The sequence below is a fragment of the Amblyomma americanum genome, chromosome 11 (assembly GCF_052857255.1).
Source record: "Amblyomma americanum isolate KBUSLIRL-KWMA chromosome 11, ASM5285725v1, whole genome shotgun sequence".
Classification (NCBI taxonomy): Eukaryota; Metazoa; Arthropoda; class Arachnida; order Ixodida; family Ixodidae; genus Amblyomma; species Amblyomma americanum.
Genome location: NC_135507.1, coordinates 116,655,150 through 116,670,850, shown reverse-complemented (window position 1 = coordinate 116,670,850; position 15,701 = coordinate 116,655,150). Strand labels below are relative to the sequence as shown.

Sequence of the window (15,701 nt, the reverse complement as noted above, 5' to 3'; positions counted from 1 at the left end):
GAGGAAAAGCATGCAGTGAAGGAGGACCACCGCGCTCCATAAATACGACACTAATGGAATGAAATACATGCGCATGAGAACTGCGCGCCACGTCGCACATCAGATAAGAATTCGCGGAATTGATCTTCTGCCGACTGGCAGCCTGTTCCACTCATTGATCGTCCGTTTAACGGGGTTTCACAGCTGTTTAACGCTGTAGCTGGAGAGTGGTTGATTCTTTAGGAACCCGCCAGAAGGGTTTTTGCACAGCTACGACAATCACCTGATCCTGAGACGAATTTTATTCTGGAAACATTTTAAAACAACCTGTTTCTGAAAACGGCTAGCTGTGAGCCACATCTGTTTCCGACGCATCCTATGGGGTTCGGAACTCGAGGTCTGAGCTTTGCTTGTGCCCGAATCCACTTGGGCTGGTAGGGCCCTGGAAAGCATTCTATTCAGAGTCACATACCCAGCAATTCTGGACAAAAGAATTTTCGAGCGGGGAACCGTTGAAGAACACAATGTTTTCATATTATGCAAGATTTAACTACAACAATCAAGATATCCGCATTTCGCCCTACGGCAGTCTTGCGTTTTTTTTTCTATTCCCGTTTTTGCTATTGTCAAAAGCGTTCGCCATTGGTTTTCAATGGCAGTCTTAACTGTTCGATGCAATAGCTGAACACACTTCAAAAGAAAGATTTAGCTAGATATCAGAATAATGCACCATTGCCTTCAATATACCCGTAGCATTGTTTTACAGTTTTCCAATTTTAAAAATTTTTTCCCGAGAAAGCTGGATTTGTTTCGCTGGGTCGACTGGCACCCGAGTTGCCTCTGCCTATTTTGCAAAGGAATGTGTGGGCAAGCTCTAGTAGATATGAACTAAAGCCAGCGAGCTGGTCTTAGAGGTTTTTAAAGTTGGCAAGCGAACACAAAGCGCAGAGGTCACTTGCCACTTTGAAAGTTAGGAAATAGAAGTGGGACTGACAATGTAATCTACGACAAGGAAACTTCGAAGATAGGCACGGTCAGAGATTGTCGGTATGGGCACCTATTCGCCAATGAGGACTAAGTGGAAAGTTTTACGCCGCTATTTCCAATCGTACGTAATCGACGAAATTCGACCGCTTTGTGAACTGGTCGTTCTGAACGAGGCGACAGCATCTCAGCGGTGTCACGCATGCCAGGAATTGGGGGATAATGTGCCCTCCGAAGTTTATTTCACGCGATATCTGAAGCTAGTTTTTTGCCTCAGCTTTCTTAGTACGCCTCTTCTAACTCTGTTGGAAATATTGCTTCAGGAGAGGATTACCGGCAACAAACGTTTTCATTTTTTTTTCATTTTCGACGTTTATGAGGACCTGAGCGTGGCATTATAACTTTATCACTGTATTTGCTACGCGACACGTGACTGGAGCGCTCGTCAAGCGTCGTGATCTGTCGCGGGTAGTTTTTACAATGGTCTAGGTTATTACTGGCGTCTTAATCCCGAAGGCTCGCGGGCCCCTTAAATTCAGTGCAGCTGAAAATGACATCGCCAAGTTTTCGGCACTCATAGTGTGCACTTGTTGTTGTCACCGCAGTCAAATTATTAATGTGGGCACCAGTTTGCTCCAATTATTTCTCGGGGTAACGAGTTAATCGCCACCTTGGCCGTACTATTTCAATACGACCGTGCCTGGCAACACCATTACATTTCAATATAGTGAGTGCAGGTCTCATGCGGAAAAGGTGCCTCGTTAACCTGAAGAACGTCGTCTTACTGGCGAGAGACCCTGACGAACGCCTAAAGAGGCGATCAATCCATCTATGTGTGCATGATTCATGTAACTTTCCTTTTTGTGCCGCTTTGAGGATAATATTTGAAAAATTACAGCGCGGAAAACGGGGACTTCAAGGGTAGAAAACACAGGACAAGCGCTTGTCCTGTGTTTTTACACTTGAAGTCCCCATTTTCCGCGCTGTAATTTTTCATGTATGTATCACCAACTCGCTCGCCTTGCTATCGCTTTGAGGATACTTTCTTATTTGCCTTTTGCCAGCGCGTTGTTGCCCTTACGTAGATATGAGCAGCTGCTTTTGCGTGTGGATTATTTTTGCGTTTATTTATTGTATTTCACGAAGCATGGAAGCTTTTTATGCTCTTTGTGACTCTGGAACAAGTCGCAATATTTAAGAATCAAAAAATTGAATCTATGTATTTATTTTTTATATTTGTAGATACTGCAATTACCTCACGGTGATTTTAGCATCCTGGAACAAGTGTTATTTAAAACAATGAAACTCTACAGAAAAAAATGCACTGAGCACTGGTTATAGAATAGAAAACACAATAAATACACAAGGCACAATCGGGCACAACAAAACAAATATATAAAAGGGTTAATTTTAACGCAAGGTTGCAGCAAAGAAGCAAACTAGCAAGCCATATAAGAGATATTATTATTCTAAACAAGATAAAAACGCTGTTAATATTGGTGCAGAGACAACCATTTTTCAGCTGATTCCGGTCAATTATTGTGCGGGGGAAGAATGAATACTTGAAAGTGCTGTTGCACGTGGAAAACCGAGTTATATTCAGATTATCCCATTGGCGAGTAGGGTATCCGGAAGAGAAAGATATATTAGTTATATCACTCTTATAATGGCCAATATTATTAAATGTAAAAGCTTCAGTGGTGAGTAACGATTTCTTTGCGCCAAGGGAGAAAGATTCGTCCTCTTTATAAGATCTGTAGTAGAACTTCTGGTAAGTGTGTTATAAATGAAGCCCGAATATCTTCTCTATCTTTTCTAGTTTAGTGATTTTAGATTTTCTAAAAGGACCCAAATCATGACAGCGCAGTCATAAAATAGGTAATAGAACTGATTTATAAGCCAAGAGACGTGCAGAAGGAGCAGAAAATTTAAGCGCACGCCTGAGGAAAAAAAATTTTACTGTTAGAGTTTGCACTAGCGTAGTTAGTATGGTTACTCCAGTTAAGGTCATTCGAGATCCACAACCCTAAGTACTTACAGTTGTTTACTTCAGTAAGCAAAGTATGATTAGTACTGTGGTAAAAGGAACAAAGACTTCTTCTGATGTGTTATTCTCATCGAAACAGTGTTTTAAACATTGATGACCATTTCCTAGTCATGACACCTAGAAACAACTTTTTGAAGGCCCTTTTCAGTAAAAATTGGTTCGATATGCTGTTGATTTCAATGCACTGAACACAGTCGTCGGCAGAAAGTTGAATATTAATTGAAATAGGTTGAATATTGAATATTAATTGAAATGTTGTTACGAGGTGGCAAGCCGAAGAACAGGTGGACATGATGACAGATCAAAATATGATTCAGTGGGTAGGGGCCTAGCGGGAGCGCTTCGTCGCGCGCCACTGCCCTCTTCGTCTTTGTAACATTACCTGGGTCATCCGAGCGATCGTCACGATCGATTGCGTGAATTTCGAATGGTGAGGTGAGGATGAACATGATCAGAAAGGATTGAAGAGGATGAAAGGCTTGCCACCAAGATGAACGAGATGATCTGCTGGACGGTTGCCCCCAAGAGCTTCAGGTCCAGCCGTCGGTCGCCCACAGTCAAAGGACAAGGGTTAAGAACTCGCCGGACGGCTTGGCTGAAGTATTTATATAGATTTCCGTATTCTATTCCCTTTGCACTGTGCTTAATGAGAGGCACGTAGGATATATGTAAAGGAATAAATAAATTACTCTGCACGCTCTGAATCTAGAAAAGTGCCCTTGCCATACAGAGACCTTAAGTTAAGGACAACGCGGCGAGCCATGGAAAGAAAAATGATAGGTGTAATGTTAAGAGACCGGAAGCGGGCAGAGTGGGTGAGGGTACAAACGCGGGTTAATGATATCCTAGTCAAAGTCAAAAGGAAGAAATGGGCTTGAGGAGGGCATGTGATGTGAAGGCAAGACAATCGCTGGTCCTTAAAGGCAACGGAGTTGATTCGAAGAGAAGGCGAGCATAGTAGGGGGCGGCGGAAGGTTAGGTTGGCGGACAAGATTAAGAAGTTCGCAGGCATAGGGTGGGCGCATCTGGCAAAGGACCGAGTTAATTGGAGAGACATGGGAGAGGCCTATTCCCTGCAGTGGCTGCATTCAGGCTGGTGATGATGATGATGGAGATGATAGCAAAATGGAGAAAGATACTGAAAACCCCTGGGGTTGAAAATTATGTAAGCCGTCCATGCTTATCACTATCAAGAAAAGACATCACCTTCTTGGATTCAGGGCACTGTGCGAACTTGTGAAAGGTGTATGCTAATTTTTAGGTTTTCTTTTGGTTGCAATTGGTATAGTTTTGTATTTGATTTCGAGATGTCTATTTTCACACTGTTTGGCTTATCACCCTTCACGTGGCACCCCTCGCTCTCGGTTTGTACCTTTATACATCCTGTGAGCGCAAATAAAGCATTTAGTGGAAATTAGCGCTTGTCTCTTGTCCCTTATTTTTGCGCTATGGAATATCATGGTGTAAAATGTTTTCCTGTAGCTCATCTATTCACGCCGCGAGCAGTCTTACCGTCAGGGTAGGTCTGCTGAAGCAGCATTTTCTCTGAAAAGTGCGAAACAAAAAAAGTGCACTTGAGCAAAAGAGCAGGAGGCGGCATTTTTGCATGCTCTTGTCAATTAAAAGCCTATGCACTGCCAAAAAACCATGGACACACGAAGGTAATAGTATATGTTTTGTTTAGCCCTATAGGACACCCTGCGGTTCAGTATTTCAAAAGAAGTGAACCCTAGCAAGCGGAAATATGTTTTGCAAAAGCTTCCTTTATGCTCACAAATGACATTAAGTCGAACGTCAATATGCGAAGTCCAATACGTGCAGAAAGAACGCGAATATTACACGCGACATGTGGCTCATATCCCGCCACATATAGAACAAAACACGCAATAAATTTGAGTGCCGCCGTTTTGAAAGCACTCTGGTACCACAGTAAAACTTGGTGCTGGGCTAGTTGGTTAAATATGTGACAAGCCTTTTGATACGTACCGTGGAGCGAAAAATAAATCGTGTTGTTAGTAGCGCTCATCTGTGCCGGGTCATCGTTCTCTCGCTTTGTGTCCGTCTGGTACCATGTTCTGAACGAGGACTTCCGGGCTACCGCGCGAGGCGACACGACACAAAGCGCATACGAGATGAGCGGCTAAACGGCACTACATAGGCGCTGCAGATAGACGTAATTGAAGAAATTTGAATTTTTTAGTGCTCGGGTTCATCTTCCTGCAATTTTCAGTGAGGCCTTTGAGTCCACTGGCGATGCGTTTTGCAGGCCCTTTGCCCACCACTGGTACAAATTCCTCATGCGAGTGTAAGAACTCTACATGCGACTTTCTTAATCCATGCGTTAGGTGCCCGCGTAACGGTGAGGCGTTCTTCATACCCCGAGTTGCTTTTGTCCGGTAAATCGCATAAAACCGAACGAGGCGATAAGGCAAGGATCAATAATGTAGCGTGCACTGCTACGAAGTGTTAATCTGCATGCCTGCCCTCTGTGCGGTAATGCAGGACAACATATAAACATAGCAGGTCTGATATGGTTTTGTCAAGCCACTATCTCAAACCTTCCGAGGCTGGCACTTGTTGCGACCCAAGAATTACAAACGTGCGTTCCAGCGATATAACGAAATCCTGGGTATACGACAATTAGGAGAACCCTAACGTAGCGTTACACAGCCCTTGAGCACTCAAGCTACATAAGCAAGCCGGTTCCAAAGACCAAAATGGGCTCATGGCGGATCACCCCACTCGACTAAATTCATTGGCTTCCATCAGTGATACTGCAAGCCACCACGCTACTCCAGCGCGACACCATTGGTCGATGACGATAACGTGTGAACACAGAAAACCAACGTTCTAGCTTCGGCCTGCATTTCTCCTTGTGTGGCCTAGCAGCAGCACTGGCGCGGTGTTTCACTCGGTTGCTATTGTGGTTACTACGATGGGTGCAAGCCATCAACCACCATGGGTTCGAGCTTCACGCGAGCCGTAGGCCGCAACCAGCCGTCACCAGGCGTATATCGTGGGGCATCGGTGCGGCGCACGCAACCTCCTCAGGCTCAGGGAGGACAGCGGCAGAGCGGCTCGCATCATGAAAACAGGTTCGAAGCCCGCAAAAGAGACGTTTATTCATCCCGTCCTGAATGCTCCGAGCATACCTGCTTGTTCCCATAACATGGTCACTGAATGCTGAACGCATTGCGATAGCCACACAGGTCTTCCGTTTCAAAACGCAGCTACTTCATTGGTATTTTCGTACTTGGCTCGTATTTCCTTCTATGCACCACAGCAATCTCTATCTGATTCAGGTCGGCATTTATAACGCCAGATGGGAATTCATGCAGGCTGTACACTCTGCAGCCGTAGAGCTCTCGACACACGTCGCGCCCATCGCACACACCGCTTCACAACCCAGCTGCTTTTCCTCTGGCTGCTAATGCATGCTTAGACAACGTAATGGTGCCCAGAAAACTTCTCGTACTTCCACGCAGATGACATGGACATGTTTAAGCCCTATGAGAGGTTACCAAGCTCGCTTGTCCTGCATGGCGCAAGGGCACTTCCCAACTTTTCAGCAGCCCGGCGGAAGATGGTGCCTGATGCCTGGGTATGAGAGGTTGTTCGAGGAAGTTCCGCTGTGAGAGTATCATATTCTTGCCTACATCATGACGGGCTTGGTGAGATTGACAATTTTCTCAGCCTAGATGATGTGGTTTGTTATTGTGACAATACCTCTGTTTCTTCATTAAAGAGTCTCTCTCTCTCTCTATCTCTCTATTTTTAGGAGTTGTTCTCTTCGTTTTATTATGATGTTTGACAGCTGTTAAGCGCTGTATCTAGAAAAGGCTTGCTTCCTAAGCAACCAGCCGAACGAGCTTTTCCACGAAGTTGCAACTACCGCTTGATCTTGAAAATAATTGTTCTGGAAGCATTTTCAAGACAACTTGCTTCTGAAAGCTCCCAACGTTGAGTCACACTTGCTTCCGACGCATTTTATACAGTTCGCAACTCGAGGTTTCGGCTTTGCTCGTGCGCGCGCAATCACTTGTGCTGGTAGGACCCAGAAAAGCACCCTATTTAGAATCCTCTCGCAGAGTTGACTGGCACTCGGGTTGCTTCCTGCCTGAATTCTAAACCACGGCGAAGACGAACTCTTGTAGGTGTGAATTACAGCGAACGAGGTGTTCGAGGGGTCTTTAAACTTGGAAAGCGAACCCAAATAGTGCTGGTCAGTTTCAAGTTTTAATGTTTCGCCATATAAGTAGGCGCCGAAAGTGTAGTCTACGACCAGATGACCTCGAATATAGACGTGGTCAGAGCTTGTGGGTGTGAGCGCCTATTTACCGTAGGAGACCAAGCTGAACGTCTAACGGCGCGATTTCGAATCGTACATAATCGACGACATTCGACGACTTCGCGAACTTTAGTTCTGGACGAGGCGGTAGCATCCAAACGGTGCCGCGCACTCCCGGATGTTGGGTATTATGTGTCCACGAAAGCTTATTTCACGCCGTAACTGGGGCCAATGTTTTGCTTTGTCAAGCTTTCTTCGTGCGCCTCTCCTATCGCTCTGAGAAATGAGGCAGCACTCTTATAAACGGGTTAAGAGGGGCAAACTGTTTTCCTTTTTTTTTCTTCGTTTGTGAGGTTAGGCGCGTGGTATTATCTCTTTTTTTGTTGCTACGCGACAATGACCGGAACGATCTCAAAGCGTCATGATCTGTCGCCGTGGTTTCTACAATGGCCCAGTTATTGCTGGTGCCTTACCTGTATTATCCCGAATGCTCGCTGTCCCCTTAAATTGTAGACGGTTTACTGATTTATGGTGGTTTAACGTTCCAAAGCAACTCAGGCTATGAGAGACGCCGTAGTGAAGGGCTCCGGAAATTTTTACCACCTGGGGTTCTTTCACGTGCACTGAAATCGCACAGCACACAGGCCTCTAAAATTTCGCCCCCATCGAAATTCAACCGCCGCGGCCAGAAACGAACCCGCGTCTTTCGGGCCAGCAGCCGAGCGCCATAACCACCGCGGCGCCTGTATTAAATTGTAGACGAACTGAGGATTGGGCGAGTTGGTGGTGATCTATCGTATTAAAAACCAGCGCTAAAAAACACAGACAGAGGACGAGACGAGACACACGGAAGGCGCTGAACTTACAACTGAATTTTATTCGATAGTAAGAAGTCAATTTATACAATACAAACACACATGTAAGGTTGTCTCGTCAAACACAGTTGTACTGCTATCACCCACATGCGATAAGAAAAAAAAAAAAACAAAATACAACAAAACAAAAACAAAAGGCAAAACGAAAACCAAAAAGAAATAAAACCCAAATTGAGTGCGGCTGAGAACGACATCGCCACGTTTTAGGCACCCTTCATGTGGATTCGTTGCTGTCACTGCCGCCAACTTTTTATTCTGGGCGCAGGTTCGGCCATTGTTGCTACTCAGGGTAATGAGTTCATCACCACCCCGGCCGAATAACTTGTGTGCGACTGTGCCTGTCGGCGCCACTACATTTCAGTGTTGTGAGTGTAGGCCTCATGCGAGAACGGTGCCTCGTTTACCTGCAGAACGTGGTCGTATTGGCGAGAGACCTTCACGAACACCTGAAGAGGCGATCAATCCATCCATGTGTCCATAATTCATGGAACTTTCTTTTTTGTGCCGCTTTAAGGATATTTTCTTTTATGCATTTTCCAGCGTTTTTCCTTACGTACACAATAAGTGCGGCTGTTTTTGCCTGTATATGACTTTGTGAGCTTACTATGGTATTCCACGACGCATCATAGATGATTTCATGTACTTTTGGGGACATTGATACAGGTCGTGATATTTTGTAACGTTTTAATTGAGCTTCGCTGCTTTATGAACATGCTTGTGTTAAGCAGCTCGTGTCAAAGGTAATCCGTCGTCGTCGAAGTCGCTGACCATGCGCGAAATATTTACAACAAACCCCCAGATTCGCAATGTATGAGGCGGGTGGGCCACCTATCTCACATGACCTTGTTACGTCATCACAACCTGCCAACCGCATTCTGAGCGAACTCCCCACCGTGGCAGGTTGCAGTGAAATAGATTATTTGTTGCTAGAGGTTGCTTGCGAAGAGCAACCTGGGTCACACAAGTCCACCGGTGGCAGCGCCTGCCATCGCAGGACCGTGGCGTATCTCTGAACCGCTGGACCACTTCGCCACGAATGGCACGAAAACTCCCAATGATTATGAATGTTAAGTAGAGAATGACGTATTCTCTATATGTGGGAATGAACTCATTAATCTATTTGCGCCAGGCCCTTAAGGTGGCTTTTCCTATTTTCTTTTTTACTTTCTCTTTAACTTTTTGTTAAACAATATTATTAAAGCATATGTTTTGACTTTCGTGTTCTATCCCCTTGAACAGTGGTATTCATAGGCCTGTAAGAAACCTGTAAATTGTAAATAAATAGAGAAAAATAAATTGCATGAGCGTGTTAAGTTGAGAAACGTGTCCTTGCCTCACAAAGCGCTGCTATTTTACGACATAAATGATCTACATAAATGATCTACATAATATCTACATAAATGATCTGGTAAATACATGCGCTGAAGGCAAATATATATTGTACGCCGACGATGCCAGCATATTTTTTTCCGCTACAGACTGTGAGCAAATCAGCTATATGGCAAACTCCGCCCTTGCAAAACTTCTGGAATGGTCTGTAGCAAATCAGTTAGAAGTTAACGCCAACAAAACTAAGGCTGTGCTATTTAGACCGAAATCAAAGCAGGTAAATATGAACGTAGATCTTATCTATGGCACCAGAAAAATAGAAATAGTAAGTAGTATTAAAATTCTTGGGGTCACGTTTTCGCAAAATATGCTGTGGGATATTCATGTAGATTCTGTTTGCACTAAATTGTCAAGTGTCTTTGGTATTTTATCCAGATGTAGGTCTATATTACCTTTCAGCGTAAAAAAGCTGATATATAATTCTCTTTTTTACTCTCACCTCTCTTACTGCTTTTTGGTATGGGGATCTACCACAGTAACAAACTTAACAAAGGTGTACGTCCTACAAAAAAAGATAATTAGGCTTATTTTTGATGTCCCCTACAATTCTCATACACATGCTCTGTTCATTAATGCAGATATAATGCCTGTCTGGAAATTGTTTAGCTATAGACTAATTGTTGCCTTTAAGTACGAATTAAAAGAAAATCAAAATTTCTTTCGCAACCTAGCCAAGCTAGAAATAAAGCCTACATCCTACACTATACGTCAGTCTGAATACTGGAAGGTGGTCACTCCCCGTGCTAACTATTCTATGGGTACACTATCGTACAATTTGCCTAAACTTCTTAATGATCTGAATAAATGTGGAATTGATTTAGGTCGCACTACAGTTCGTGAACTGCGCCATGTGATATGTCATGTTTTTGAACAATTCTAATATTGATTTCCTTGTGATACATTAAATCGAATCAATTTTGCGTTTCTGTATGTTTGTGTTCCTGTATGTTTCATGTATGCTCCTGTACTGCCTTGTAGAGGGGACCGTGGCCTCTAGTCAGGCTGTTCAGCAGCTTTTACCCTCGGCCCCTCCATCGTTTTGGTGGAAATAAATATATTATTATTTTTATTATTATTATATTGCCAGTAGAAACAGAGTACGCCCCGAACTAAAATCCAGCTGCTGTCGCGGTGTTTCTACAGCCTGCTGACAGTAATAAAGGAACCTGGCATTGTGCGCGCACTAAACACGGCCGTTTAAAATATGATCGCGCATCGCTGAGCCGTCGGCGTGCCTGAAGAAGGTAGATGTGCCATTTCATTCTCAAGCTCTTCAAGTTCTTACCTTCAAGGAACTTCAGCGCTGTTTAGAATCACCGCAGCTTCACGGGGAATTGCGACAACACAGCCTGCACTGCAACCCGCACTAAAAGAGGCCGTATGCTCCTCGTCTCGGTGTATAGCTAGAACGAGTGGCTAGATGCAGTCGTTGGCAATGTTGCCATGTGTTCGCCGAAACTAGAGGGCAAGTAATGTCGGCATTTGAGAAAGGAGACTGGTTTGTGCTGCGTGACAGCTTGGAGGCACTTAGTGCAGCGGCAGATGCACGAGCACGAGCTTGAGGAGAGAACGCGACGTAGGGAGACTGCCAGCTTTCCTTTTTTTTAAAACAGAGTTACATTCGATAGTTGCCTGCGTCCCTGCTTACAGCATTGAAGTTCGTATGCAGGCCAACAATTCATAGAAAGAAAATAAGTACAAGCATTTGATGAGCTAGTTTACGCCTGTTACGCAAAGAAGTGCCAACACAAACGAAGGAGAGTGGTATGAACACGCGCTTTGCCCGCACCACTCTCTGAATCAGGATTTTGGTCTGGTCTGTAGGGTTCATTGCTTTTAACAGATCGACAAGATAAAAAAAAAAGCTGGAGGCGACACCTCAGCTCCACCCTACGGGTATGACGCGATAGCATTTGTGGTTGACATCAATATATGTGGAATTGCAGATCCCCGATATAGTCCTCATACCAATGCTAGCGCACGGGTGCAGCGGTTAAGCGATGCGCCACTGCCCTGCGATGGCTGGTGCTGCCGCCAGTGGAGCCTGTGTGACCCAGGTTGCTCTTCTCGACAAATTTCTTGCGACCCAATAATAATTTACCAGACACCTTTTACGGCTTTCATTTTGCTCACAATTCGTTGGGCAGGCTGTCAAGGCAGGCGGACAAGGCAAGAGCGGGGCTAGGAGGTGTTTCATGGTAGAGATATTGCGGTAATTGATAGAGAAAACACATACTCAGAACGGGAAAAGACGAAGCGTATATTTATAACAGATTCTATTGGATAGGATGTGGCGTTTATATTCAGAACTAGAAAGAGTGATTATCGAAGCATTCGAGATCAGGACAGCCACAACAGAAAATTGCATATGCGCACGGTCAGTAGCCCTCGAAGATAGCAAAATGAAATCGTTGAGGTTTTCGTCCAGAATGTTTCACTCTTTCTGGTTCAGTATAAAACTTCCACAACCAATCCGATAAAATAGTTTAAAGTACAGTATGGTACACTGTTGAAGTGAACGTGCGGTCGCGTGAAGTTGACTACCCGCGAGGCGCTGCTGCGGAAAGCCGGAAAGAATGCCGAGCTGATTATGGTCCGGAGTTTTTTTCGGCACTCTGTCCCCGTGCATGGATCTCAATTTCACACCCAGCCACAACGAATCGATTAGCTCTTCTCGCTGCTGAATTGGCTTTTTTTCATTCTGTGGTCGCGTTTCGTGCGAAATAAGCAACATTTTCTCCAGACTAGATTATCCACGTGTGAGTGACTTGGTTCATATGCCACTCAACGCGTACAGTACACGTTGACTGGCATATGAACCAAGGCACTGACACGTGGATAATCTGGCGTGGGTATTAAAAATGAGATTCATGCAAGGGGACAGAATGCCGAAAAACTCCGGACCATAATATGCTCGGCATTCTTTCCGGCTTTCCGCAGCAGCGCCTCGCGGAAAGTCAACTTCACGCGACCACATGTTCCCTTTAACATTGTACCATACTGTACGCGCTTCGTCTGTTCCTGTTTTGTGTATGTTTTCTGTATCAGTTAGCGCGTAATCAACACTAACAAGGTTTCTCCCTCCGTCTAAAGGTGGCCGAGTTCGTCACCATGATGCGTCGGGACGAGGGGATCTCAGCTGGGCGAGGAGATGGCGAAGTGTAAGCTTTCTCTTGGGTTAAGCGGAGGCCGCGACGGGAATGTCACCATTGACAAGCGTCGTGTATGTAAACAAAGGAGGCAGCGACGGAGTGTCACCTATTCATCAGCATCATCATCAACATCAGCCATACTACACCCACTGCAGGGCAAAGGCCTCTCCCATGTCTCTCCAGTTAACCCTGTCCTTTTCCAGCTGCGCCCACCCTATGCCTGCAAACTTCTTAATCTCATCCGCCCACCTAACCTTCTGCCGCCCCTGCTACGCTTACTTTCTCTTGGAATCCACTCCGTTAGCCTTAAAGACAAGCGGTTATCTTGCCTTCGCATTGCATGCCCTGCTCAAGGCCATTTCTTCCTCTTGATTTCGGCTAGGATGTCATTAACGCGCGTTTTTTCTCTCGCCCACTCTGCCCGCTTCCGGTCTCTTAACGTTACACCTATCATTTTTATTTGAATTGCTCGCTGCGTTGTACTTAACTTAAGCTGAACTCTTTTCGTTAGCCTCCACGTTTCGACCCCGTAGGTGAGTACCGGTAAGATACAGCTGTCGTACACTTTCCTCTTGAGGGAAATTGGTAAACTGATCTGAGAGAACATGCCATATGCGCTCCACCCTATTTTTATCCTTCTAGTTATTTCCCTGTCATTATGCGGATCAGCTGTCGCTACCTGCACTAAGTATACCTTTACATTTTTTGGCCGCTGCGGAGGGCTGAGTGGTGATGGCTCTCGGCTGCTGGCCCGAAAGACGCGGGTTCGATCCCGGCCGCGGCGGTTGAATTTCGATGGAGGCGAAATTCTAGAGGCCCGTGTGCTGTGCGATGTCAGTGCACGTTAAAAAACCCCATGTGGTAGAAATTTCCGTAGCCGTTCACTACGGCGTCTCTCATATCCTGAGTCGCTTTGGGACGTTAAACTCCCATAAACGAAACCAACCCTTTATATCTTCCAGGCTCTCGCTGCCAATTGTGAACTGTTGTTCCCTTGCTAGGCTGTTGAACATTACCTTGGTTTTCTGTATGTTAATTTTTAGACCCATCGATCTGCTCTGCCTGTCTAACTCATTGATCATGATTTGCAGTTCACCTCCTGAGTGACTCAGCAAGGCAATGTCATCAGCAAATCTCAGATTATTTAGGTATTCTCTATTTATCCTTATTCCCAACTGTTCCCAATTCAGGCCTCGAAATACCTCCTGTAAACATGCGGTGAACAGCATTGGCGAGATCGTGTCTCCTTGCCTGATGCCCTTCCTTATTGGAATTTTATTGCTGAGTTTATGGAGGACTATAGTAGCTGTGCAGTTGCTATATATATCTTCCAGTATTTTGACATAAGGCTCTTCTACCCCCTGATTACGCAATGCCTGTATGACTGCTGAGGTTTTCACTGAGTCGGATGCTTTCTCGTAATCAATGAAAGCTATTATAGAGGTTGGTTATATTCTGCGCATTTCTCTATCACCTGATTGATAGTTTGAATATGATCTATTGTGGAATATTCTTTACGAAAGCCTGCCTGATCATTTGGTTGATTAAAATCTAACATTGCCCTGACTCTATTAGCGATTACCTTAGTAAATACTTTGTAGGCAACGGATAGTAAGCTGATCGGTCAGTAACTTTTCAAGTCGTTGGCGTCCCCCTTGTCATGAATTAAGATAATGTTTGCATTCTTCCAGGCTTCTGGTACAGTCGAGGTCATAAGGCATTGCGTATACAGGGTGGCTAGTTTTTCTAGCACGATGTCCCCTCCATCAACAAATCTGCTGTTACCTGATCCTCCCCGGCTGCCTTTCCTCTTGCCATTGCTCCTAAGGCTTTCTTTACTTCATCATTCGTTACTGGAGGGATGATGCGTTGCTGTGCACTAATGTCTTTCTCATTAGCGCTCTGATTACATTGGCTACTGTACAGGTCTGTGTAAAACTCTTCGGCTACGTTAACTATCTTATCCATATTGCTAATGACATTGCCCTGCTTGTCTCTTAACGCATACATCTGGTTTTTAGCTATGCCTAGTTTCCTCTTCACCGCTTTTAGACTACCTCCGTTCTTTAGAACATGCTCGATTCTATCCATATTAAACTTCCTTATGTCGGCTACCTTGCGCTTATTTATAAACTTCGATAGCTGTGTCAGTTCTTTTCTGTCGGCCTTCATGCTTTGGCGCTTCTTAATCAGAACTTTCGCCACCTGAGATAACTTTCCGGTACCCTGTCGAACAGTCCTACCGTTTACTTCTACCGCACAGTCCGTAAAGATGGCTGTTAGATTATCCTTCATTGTACGAACATCAAGATCGTCTTCCTCAGTTAAAGCCGAATATCTGTTTTGCAGCGCTATCCTAAACTCCTGTACTTTCCCTCTTACGGCTAACTCTTTAATGGACTTCCTCTTCACTAGTTTCTCTTCTAGTCTAAGCTTAATCGAGACCTTACCATCCTGTGGTCGCTACAACGCAGCTTTCCGAGGACGGCAACATCCTGAACGATGCCAGGTTTAGCGCATAGTATGAAAGTAGATTTCATTTTTAGTCTCACCATTGGGCTCTTCCAGGTCGACTTTCTGTTTTCGCGTTTGCGGAAGAAGGTCTTCATGATCCGTAAATTATTTCTATCTGCGAATCCGACTAATAACTCTCCCCTGCTATTTCTAGAGCCTATCCCATAATCACATACCGCGTTGTCGTCAGCCTGCTTCTTACCCACCTTTGCATTGAAGTCGCCCATCAGTACAGTGTACTGTGGTTTTACTTTAATCATTGCCGATTCTACGTCCTCATCGAAACTTTCAACAGTCTGGTCATCATGGCTGGATGTGGGCGCATAGGCCTGCACCACTTTCAGCATGTCCGTCCTATTCACCCTAATTGCTATGGCTGCTACCCTCTCGTTAATAATATAGAGCTCCTCTACGTTGCCAGCTATATCCTGATTAATGAGGAATCCCACACCTAGTTCTCTTCTATCCTCTAA

At 44.9% G+C, this 15,701-nt stretch overlaps 1 protein-coding gene across 1 annotated transcript in view; it reads right to left on the bottom strand.

Moving 5' to 3' along the window:
* The window catches only part of LOC144111039 (alpha-amylase-like), a 644,630-nt gene that overhangs the window by 615,497 nt on the left and 13,432 nt on the right, over window positions 1–15,701 (bottom strand). Inside the window, exon 2 of the mRNA XM_077644138.1 lies at window positions 4,523–4,555. Within this exon, the coding sequence (XP_077500264.1) occupies window positions 4,523–4,550 (28 nt within the window). The 5' untranslated portion in view covers window positions 4,551–4,555. The remainder of the gene's footprint in view (window positions 1–4,522; window positions 4,556–15,701) is intronic.